At 56.4% G+C, this 9674-nt stretch overlaps 2 protein-coding genes across 2 annotated transcripts; one reads left to right on the top strand and one right to left on the bottom strand.

Moving 5' to 3' along the window:
• Nucleotides 1-269: 269 nt before the first annotated feature.
• On the bottom strand, nt 270-3377 carry FAM167B (family with sequence similarity 167 member B). Its single transcript, XM_030326519.1, has 2 exons — nt 1393-3377; nt 270-718 (listed from the first exon to the last, which is right to left on the bottom strand). Exons 1-2 carry the CDS (start codon nt 1651-1653, stop codon nt 488-490), a joined length of 492 nt encoding a protein of 163 aa, XP_030182379.1. The 5' UTR covers nt 1654-3377; the 3' UTR covers nt 270-487.
• A 460-nt stretch (nt 3378-3837) lies between these two features.
• On the top strand, nt 3838-9657 carry LOC115521336 (myotubularin-related protein 9-like). The gene is made up of 10 exons (XM_030326506.1): nt 3838-4041; nt 4220-4328; nt 4569-4694; nt 4810-4983; nt 5488-5714; nt 7060-7221; nt 7396-7537; nt 7620-7840; nt 9109-9260; nt 9343-9657. The coding sequence occupies exons 1-10, from the start codon at nt 3857-3859 to the stop codon at nt 9474-9476; spliced, it is 1632 nt and encodes a 543-aa protein (XP_030182366.1). The 5' UTR covers nt 3838-3856; the 3' UTR covers nt 9477-9657.
• Nucleotides 9658-9674: the final 17 nt, after the last annotated feature.

Genomic DNA, 9674 nt, shown 5'->3' with positions numbered 1-9674 from the left:
GGAGCTGGCTTTTCAACCCAGGTCCACCAGGTCCTGCATTCATCAGTTGCCCATTGACCTGTCACCTTCATGGGGGTGATTTAGGATTTGAAGTTCTTTTCCAGCTCTGATCTTGGTAAAATAGGGAGATAGAGCTGGAGCTAGGGGGAGAGGGGGGTGCCTCTGTTCATCTCCACCTGGGCCTTCTCTCCTGCAGTGTAATCCCTGGTCCCAGCTACAGATGACACACAACGACCTTGGGCCTGAATAAATGACTGCAGAGACCTTGATGGGAAGCAGAGAGGGTCTTTATTGAAGAGCTTGGGGGTCGCTGAGCCTCTCCCCTTCCTCCAACTCCCCCTTCCCAAGCTAAGGCAGCAGGGGCCTTTATGCTCCCAGAAAGCTGAGTGATCTCCCAACCCTCCCAGCACGCTTTGCGAGGTGCTGGCACCTCTGGGACACCCCTCCTTTCCCCTTCCCGGGAGGTCTCAGGAGGTGCAGGCGTGGCTCAGCAGAGGGTGAAGCGTCGCGCGCTGATGTTCATGCGCGTGAGGCCGAGGTGCCGCAGCGGCGGGGCCAAGGCAAGGCCGGCCCCCGGCTCCAGCTCCAGGTCCAGCTCGGCCTCGTCCAGCAGCTCTTGGTGCAGGTGACAGGCTTGGTCCACCTTCAGCCGGTGCAGCTGGGCCCGCAGCCGAAGCAGCTGTCCTGCCAGCTGCCGGTCCTGAGCCTGCATCTCCCGCTGCGGCCGAGAGGGGGCGTGAGACTGCTGGCCTGGTCCTCAGCCACTTTCGTCATTCTTCCCTTCCTGTCAACACCCTGGGTTTTCGCACAGGCTGTGGCCTCCCCACCCCCTCTCGCCCCAGCTTGATCCCTCCCCGTCTCTCAGATCTTGCTCTAAAACTAAGTTAAGGAGAGATTGCTAAACAAATACAGGTGCCTGGGGTCCCACCCCAGGGCAACTAAGCGGAATCTCCAATTTGGAGCCTGGACATCTTTCTGTTCGCACATATTGGGTTATGAGCCACCTATGTAATGCTCGCCTCCTCAGATTCTGCCTACGGTGTGGTCAATGCCTCCTTTTGTCCTTCACTGCATCTTTGAGGTATAGCAATTCCCAGAGTGGGGGAGGCCATACTTTCCCCACCTATAACTGGTGCCAGGGCTCTGTCCCCAGAGCCACAGGAGTAGTCGGTAGAAGATAGATTGGACGGAATCCTGCTTTGGCAAGTCTCCCTGGATAAAACATTGGACAAGTCCACTCATGGCTCCTCAGCCCCAGGACAAAGCAACAGGAGCAGGCAGTTGCTGGAGTTGAGGTCCATTCTCAACCCCTCCCCACACCCATTGTTCTTGGGTCCTAAGGATGACTGGCCCTTAGGCCCTCTGCAAGACCGCCCACCCCACCTGACTCACCAGCTCCTGTCTGAGCCAATCTAGGGCAGAGTCCATTGAGTCGAAGCCGCAGAGGGTCCCAGGGCCCCCCAGTGCGGGTCTGGGTTGGGTCCTGTGCCAGGCCTGGCTCTGCACCTGGGCTGTCCACTCCAGATATGAGGGCCGTCGTGTCTGCAGCTGTAGCTTGGCCGTCAGTGCCTTCACGGAGTCCAGGCTCTCTCCCTCCTCATCCTCTTCATTTTCTTCACCTACTGCCTGGAATTTCAGTGGCCCCAGGGACATGGTGGATTTGGGGTGAGTGACAGGGCAAGGCTGCAGCTCTGGGAATTTGGGAAAGGGTGGCAGTGTTGCTGGGGAGAGGTGGCAGGAGCTGAAGGTGATGGAACTGTGCCAGGGAATGTGTGACGGTGAGTGCTCAAGGTGGGTCTGGTCTCTCTGAGTGTGTCAGGCTGGGTGAATAGAGGGGTATGGGAGGCTAAGTGTGCAAGGGCTGGGATTTTCCTGGCCTGCTAACCCAGGAGCCACGTGATGCTCATCCGGGTGGGGGCAGGAGGAGCCCTGTTCCTCCAGCCCCTTGGATGAATTTTATTGTCTTTGCCCAGAAGGAGACACCCAGTTCCCAGAACGGAAGTTGCTCCAGGATGAGAAAAGCATCATCCACACTAGAGTCTTGGCCTTCTTCCCAAGACCCAAGTTAAGGGGTGGGGATTGGACAGAGGCTGGTGAGCTGTTCCCCCTCGCCATCCTCACTCATGACTCTGGCCTTGTAGCAAAGGAACAGTGTCCAGAACCCTGGCCGGGGAGTCAGGAGATCTGGGTTCTGGTGCTGGCTCTGTGAGACTTTGGACAAGTCACCGACTCTCTATTGGGACAGATCAATGATTGATTTCAAGCTATACTTTAAGGAACTTTAGGTTCCCTTGGAAACCCCTTAAGGACTGTATATGGGATAAAGGCAGAGCCGTAGAAGGGCTCCTAAACCCTCTCTCTTCCTGTCCCTTCCAGGGCTTCAACCAGAGCTGTTCCCTTTTTAAAATTTTGTTTTGAAATATACACACAGAAAAACTCACATATCATAAATGCATGCCTTGCTGAATTCTCCCAAACTGAATGCACTTATGTACCCAGCACCCAGATAAAGCAAGAGTGTTACCAGCGCCCAGGAAGTGCTCCTGGCCTGTCACTACTCTCCTGAGGGTAATGTTACCATAATTTCTGACAGCAAAGATTAGTTTTGCCTTTTTGTGTACTTTCCAATGGTTCTCACACTTGAGTGTGCATGGGAATCTCCTGAAAGCTTGTTAAAAGAGACATATGGGGTGGGGCCTGATAATTTGCATTTCTAACGAATTCCCATCCCAGCTGGTGTGGAATTTTACAATTTGTATTCTTTTATGTCTGGTTCCTTTCACAGATTATTCCGATTTTATGTTTATGTTATGGGTGTCCCCCTATGATTTATCTTCTTTGTGTGTGTGTTTAATGAAATGTGTGTGTGTGTTGAAAGAAGGGTTTTGTGTGTGTGTGTGTGTGTGTGTGTGTGTGTGTGCCTGGACTCTAGATGTGTGGAACCTAATGGACCAAAAGGCCCTTTGAAGGCAAGAATCTGTCTTATTCTTCTTAGTAATCAGCACTTAACAGAGTGTAGGCATCATTTAAGAAATGAAAGAATAATTGGATGGATGGAGAGATGGATGGATGGGTCCTCCAGTAAATCCTTTAAACTCTTGTAATTTATCAGCTTAAGTGTGTGTCTCTTGCTAGACTGAAAATCCTAATGAACAGAACCTTCTCCAGGCATCCTTGGGTCCTCTCACTAAATACAGGGCCCAGTTCAGTGTACAGGCAATTCATATTTGGTGGAAGGATGGAGTGATCCGAGTTGAGGCTTCGGAGGGCAAAACTAAACCAGAAGTGGCCCCCATAGAGGGCGCCCACAGGCAGCGACTTCCAGCTGTGGTGGGGGAGGGGCACCAGCTACACAGCTGCTTGCATTTAAGGTGGACTAAGGGATTTCCCCCACCCAGCCTCAGATGTAGAGGGAGGAAGTAGACAGTTCCCAGTTTCACACCCACACTTTCCAACCCCTTCCACCAGGGTACAAGAAATGGTATTTTTCTTTCTTTTTTAAATCAGCGAGAGTGGCAGCACCTGAGTTTTAAAAAAACAAAATTGTTAAGTGCCACCTGCGACCAAGACAGGAGGCAACGGGCTTTAAGCAAGACTATTCTCCCCATTTCACAGACGATGAAATTGAGGTTTCCTTAACAGGTTCTGGCCGGGTTCCTCGCTAAGAGGTGCTGGCAGTAGGAGGGGGAAATTCCTGTGAAACTGTTCGATCCCTTCCTCCAAGGGGCCTCCTTAACAGCTGTCCTGCCGGCGTCGCCAGCTGCCCAGCCAGTTCCTGTCCCTTTCGGAGCCCGCGCTCGCCCCGCCTGACGCTCCTGGAGTCTTTCTGCTGGGCCCTAGGCCCACCCCAGGCGGAATGGAGTTCTCGGACCTGATTCGTACCGGCCGGGCCCAAGCCAAGCTCCTGAGGGGTCCGGAGGCACCCCCACTGCGTGGCACGCTATGCCTCACCGGCCACCACCTGCTGCTGTCGCCAGGGCCCCAGGCGACTTCAGAGCTGTGGCTGCTGCTGTTGCGTAGCGTAGACTCTATCGAGAAGCGGTGAGACGTGGCGGGGGCGTCCCCGTAGTCGGGGAGTTTGCGGCTCCGGGAGGAGAGGGGGGAGGGCAAGAGCAGTTGGAGCCCTTGCACCCTTGCATTACGTCCAGTCCTAAGAAACTCATTTCTCCTTCCCTGGTGACGGGCGGGTGACACTCAACCTAAGCCCGTCCATCCCCAGGGTCGCGAGTGACTCCGGCACCATCACGTTGCGCTGTAAGGACCTCCGAGTGCTGCAGCTGGAAATAGAGGGCGTGGAAGCGTCGCTGGACATCGCCCGGTCCATCGAGGTACACAAGCAGTGCACCCGAGGCCCCTAAACTACCCCTACTCCTTAACGAGAGGAGTAAACGGGGGCTACTGCGCAAGGGGACTCGGCATCCAGTGTTACCCTGGAACGTAGCCAATGGTAAGGGACGCAGGGTGGTCTGGAGTAAGTGCAGAGGAGGGAGCTGAGGGGCGAAAGGGGCTGGGAGGGTGCGGGTGAGATGATTCCGACTTTGCCCAGATCGCCCAACTTCCTTCCCCAGGCGCTGTCCTCCTTGGAATCGGTCATCACTTCCTTTCCGTTCTTCTACCGTCCCAAGGGCTTGAGATTGGGCGACGCCTGGCACTTCCACCCACCCGAACGCTACTACAAGCGAGTAGCTCGCGAGGTGGGTGCGGTCCTGGGGGCCCACGGTTGGGCGAGCGCCGCGCCTGGAAGGGGCGTGGGGTCCGGACACTCACTGGGTGCCCTATACCTGGCCTTCGCCTCTCCCTGGGCCGCAGACCAACGCTTGGCGGCTGAGCGAGGTGAACGAGGACTTCAGCGTGTGCCCCAGTTACCCCCGCGCGGTGATCGTGCCTCGCTCTGTGGACGACGGTGCCCTGGCGCGCAGCGCCCGCTTCCGCCAGGGAGGCCGCTTCCCTGTGCTCAGCTACCACCACGCGCCCAGCGGAACCGTGAGCCCGCCCCTCCCCAGACTCTGCCTCTTGGACCAACTGCGGCCCTTCTTGGCCCTTTTCTGCACCGGTCCGGCCAATTCGCAGCGCGGCTGCCGCCGGCCGGCTCCAACCCTTTTTGGCCGCGCCCAGTCCTGCCTCCAACAGGCCCCGCCCCCTCCGGCCTTCCTTGACTCTGACCCCGCCCCTCTCCCCAGTTTCGGAGTCTTGCCAACCCCGGGCCCCTCCCCCGGCCGGTCGGGCCCCCTGAGCTTAGTCCCTTCTTTGTCAACCCTGGACTCGTCCACGGCCTACTCTTCGGGTCCCTTTCCCCTCTGACTACAACACACCCAAGGCCGGGCCCGGCGCCCGGCCAGTTCTGCCGCCAAGGCCCTAGGCTCCGGCCTGCCCCTGCCAGCTTTAGACCTGCCCTAGTGTGTAGACCCTCCCTCGGGGCTCCGGGAGAGGAGTCCCCAAGCCAAGGCTGGGTAGCTACGGCTTCCGGAGCGCAGTCCCGGTCCACAGGTGCTGGTACGTTCCAGCCAGCCCCTGACTGGTCCCCAGAAAAGGCGCTGCGCTGAGGACGAGGAGCTGCTGCGAGCTGTGCTGGCGGGGGCTCGCCCTGGGGCCCGGGGCTTCATCGTGGACACGCGTTCGTCTCAGGCCGCCAAACAGGCCCGCATGACTGGCGGCGGGACTGAGGCCAAAGCCGCCTACCCTGGCTGGAAAAGGCTGCACCGGCCGCTGGAGAGGTGAAGGGTCTTCGTCCTCTCCTAGGCGGTCTCCTACAGGACTCTCCATGAACGTGTGCGGGGGGGGGGGGGGGGGGAGAAGAGTAGGAGTAGGGGGGTGTCTTCCAGGAACCTTAGGAATTGTCAGGCATTTCCGGGTAGCCATCCCACCAGGTGGGCATCCCCACTTGCACACCCCCACTGACAGATCTCATTTCTCTCCAGGCACCCCAACTCTGCCTGGAAAAGAAAAAGCCTCTCTAGATTAAACTGACTTCCAGGAGCAACTACACTACACACACACACACACACCCCTCCCCATTGGTCCCAGCCCTGCCCTGATGCTGGACCTGCACACCTGTACCTATTGCCTGGGTCTCCAGGTGCTGGTAGTACCGAGAGGAGGTCCTACGGGAGTTTTTGTGCTTTGAGGAAGCTCCCCTGTCCAGAATACAAACCCGTTTATTCCTTTATTCAGCCAGTGTTGATTGAGCACCAAAGGCTGAGATGGTGGCCAGCCCAGACGTGGCTGAGAGATCCGCAGTAAATTGGCAGTTAGGATTCAGTGTGATAAGCAGCAGCATAGAGCAGGCGCCCCTCTCTTGTGTGTGGGTAGTGCAAAGAAAGCATCCCTTTTACCTGACACCGGAAAGGAGTTAGCCGGAGAGCAGGACACTGCAGGTGGACAGAACTGCAGAGTTCCTGGCCATTTGCCCTGCCTGGGGAGCTGCAAGTATGTCAGTCTGGTGGGAGTATAGAGTGTGAGGTAGAGTGTAGAGAGAGATGGGGCTAAAGGGGTGACAGCGACCAGAGAAAAGGTCTTGAATGCCACGATTATGAGGTTAGACTTTATCCTAAAGGCAGAGGGGAGCCATTGGAGGCTTTTAAACAGGGCTGGAAAAATCTCCATTAGATTTTCTGGTGGGAGGTCACATTGGTGATCTTGAGCAGAGCAGTTTCTGGGAAGTAGGGGCAGATACCAGAATCCTAAGAGTATTGTGTTTCTCTTGTCAGACGGGGACTCCCCAGGGAGTACTGTGCTGCTCCCATCAAATTGGGCGTTTCCCATGGCATTGTTTCCGACAGAGTTGTGTGACCTTTCCCCGGGTACTCCCCCCCCCAAACAGACTAGGTCTCCCCCAAGGGGTCTTTCTTGGGTCTCCTCCATCAGATTGGGGAATCCCCAAAGATACTGAATCATTCCCATCAGGTTAAGTGAGCTCCCCAAAGGGTCCTGTGTCCCTCTTGTCGAATGGGCTCCTCTGAGGGTTCTTTGTCTCCCTCATTGGTCTGGAGCACTGGCTCCCAGGCTGTGCTCACCAGAGCTTGGGTTGGAGATGGGATGACCAGATTCCCACTTGTGCAGGGGACAGCCCCTACAGGAGAGCTTCGTGCGCCTGGTGGAGGCCTGTGGGGACCTGCAGCAGAGCACGGATAGCTGGCTCCGTCGACTAGAAGGCTGCTGCTGGCTGGCACATGTCAAAGAGGCACTGAGCGCCGCCTGCCTAGCAGCCCAGGGCATGGAGAGGTAAGGCCCCACCCTACGAGGCAGAGAACAGGGCGGACGGGCAGGGCTCTCAACCCCTGGGCACACAACCACGTCTCAGTAAGCACATACAGTCTAGAAATGGGCCCATTCGATTCCTGGCCCGGCCACCCCAGGCAGGGAGGGACTGGCCAGTTAATAAGTCCTGGCCCACAGGGAAGGGGCCTGCATCTTGGTGCATGGGGCTGAAGGCACAGATAGCACCCTGCTTGTGACTTCGCTGGCCCAGCTCATCCTGGACCCCTTGAGCCGGACCATGGCTGGATTCCAGGAACTGGTGGAGCGGGAGTGGATCCAGGTAAGTGGCCACTCAGCCCCAGCCCAGCCCCTCTATCCAGAAACCCTGTTTCCTTGTGCCCATGGCTCTACCCCTTTCCCAGGCTGGCCACCCCTTCCAGCTGCGCTGTGCCCACTCGGCCTTCTCCCATGCCCGTCCCAAGCACGAGGCACCCACCTTTCTCCTCTTCCTGGACTGCGTGTGGCAGCTGGGCCGCCAGTTCCCGCTGTCGCTGGAGTTTGGGGAGGGGCTGTTGTTGGCCCTGTTTGAGCACGCGTATGCCTCCCCTTTTGGCACCTTCCTCTGCAACAGCGAAAAGGAGAGGTGAGCTAAGGGGGTGTCAAGGTGAGTCAGGGGCCAGGCACAGGATGGGGTCAGACACCTGCTGTGTCAGCATAAAGATGCCTTTCGAATGAGTTTCTCTTTGGGGAAAACTCTGGAGTGTTCTCTCCTCCCCTGCCTCCAAACCCCACCCTTTCCCCTAATTTCTGCAAACCCAGATTTGAATGGGTCCAAGGCCAATCCTACAGACCTACCTACTCTGTCCAGAACCAAGGGCACGTGCACCCCTAGCTTAAAAACAAGGACCGATGGGGAGAGTTGCTGCAAAATAAATCATTTCTGGGGCTCCCTACCACTTGCAGGGGTGATTCTAGTGAAGCAATGGTGTAGAGGTTGAAAACGGAGTCAAATTGTTTGGGCTTAACTTCCAGCTCCACCACTCATCTGTTGGGGCATCCTAGGAAACCTGTCTCAGTTTCTATCCATCTGTAGCAAGGAGAGGATTCTAACGGCAGCCACAATCTCTGCGGAGCAGGGCTGTGTGCAGATTAGTGGAGTTAAGGCATGGGGAGTGCTTAGCACAGTGCCTGGCACACAAGCAGTGGTTGTTCTTACTATTTGGTTGGCTCGTTGCATGTGCTCCCAAGCCCCTCCAGAGCCATCTCTCATCGGTCTGAGATGAGACTGTTCTCTTTAGTTGCCTGGGTCCCCATCCCCCATGTTGTTTTCGCTGACTCCACTACTGGGTCATCCAGGTTAGAAATGGTTATCTTTGTGTAACTCCCTCTCCCCTGTCCTTCATATACAGCCTTTCTCCTAAAACTTTCTTACTTGGTCCTTTCCTGTCAAAGACCCCTCCTGCTAACCCCAATCCAGACTCTCCTTCCCACGTGGGCTATTGGGACAGCCGTCTCACTGCTGTAGTTCCCGTCACCAGCTTAAAAAAACTCGCCAACATTCACTTGGGCCAGTTCCCACTTTCTTGCTCTCGGCCCCAGTCTCCCCTCCTGAGTATTTCCACGCTTTTGCGCACCTGGTGAACTTCTGCAGCCAGACCCAGCCCAAGTGGCACATTCTCATGAGCCTCCCTGATACTTCCAGGCAGAACTAAGTGGAACCCCTGAACAACTAGGACTTTGTTTTGTTCTACTTTATTCTAGTGCCCAGTACATGTATCTGACTGGCAAGAACAGGTGCAGGAAAAAGGAGAGGTTATCACTGCCCCAGGATGGCTGGCACCCTACTAACCAGGGTCCCCAACCCAGAATCCCAGAAGGCATAGCTTGAGTCTGGAAACTCACTTCCTACAGATGCCTTTGTGAAGTGAGGACTCGAACACACTCCTTGTGGTCTGGGCTCAACCAGCCAAAAGAGCAACGGAAACTCCGGAACCCGCTCTACGCCCCCAATCCCTTGGCCATCTGGCCCTCCGTGGAGCTCCAGAGCTTGCGACTCTGGCAAGGTGACCCCCTACCCCAACTTCTTCCCTGGGGAGCTAGCTAACCCCTCTGCTCAGCTTCCTTATCTGTCCTCCTCCTCCTCAGGCCTGTTTCTGCGCTGGATCCGCCCACCTGAACCTTCAGAGGTAGCATGGGAGAAGGTGTGGCAAATAGTGACAGATAAGGAGAAGACCAAGCTCTCTCAGCCAACAGTTTCAGCCTCTGAGCCCCAACTTTAAGGGCTGGCTCCTTGGATAGTGGCTGAGACGTTCCTGAGACCTCTCCAGGTCCCTCAGTACCTTTGGGCCTTGGATGACGGTGCCTGCAACCCAGCCTAGCCCTTAATACCGAAGCTCCAGGTTTGAAGTGTCCGTAGTGTGGGGGAGAAGGTCCAAATAATAAAGATATCTATGACTGGTATCAGCTCCCTGGGTGTC

This window comes from Lynx canadensis, chromosome C1 (genome assembly GCF_007474595.2).
Source record: "Lynx canadensis isolate LIC74 chromosome C1, mLynCan4.pri.v2, whole genome shotgun sequence".
Taxonomy (NCBI): domain Eukaryota; kingdom Metazoa; phylum Chordata; class Mammalia; order Carnivora; family Felidae; genus Lynx; species Lynx canadensis.
Note: the sequence above shows the minus strand (reverse complement) of the source record. Positions and strands in the feature narration are given on the sequence as shown.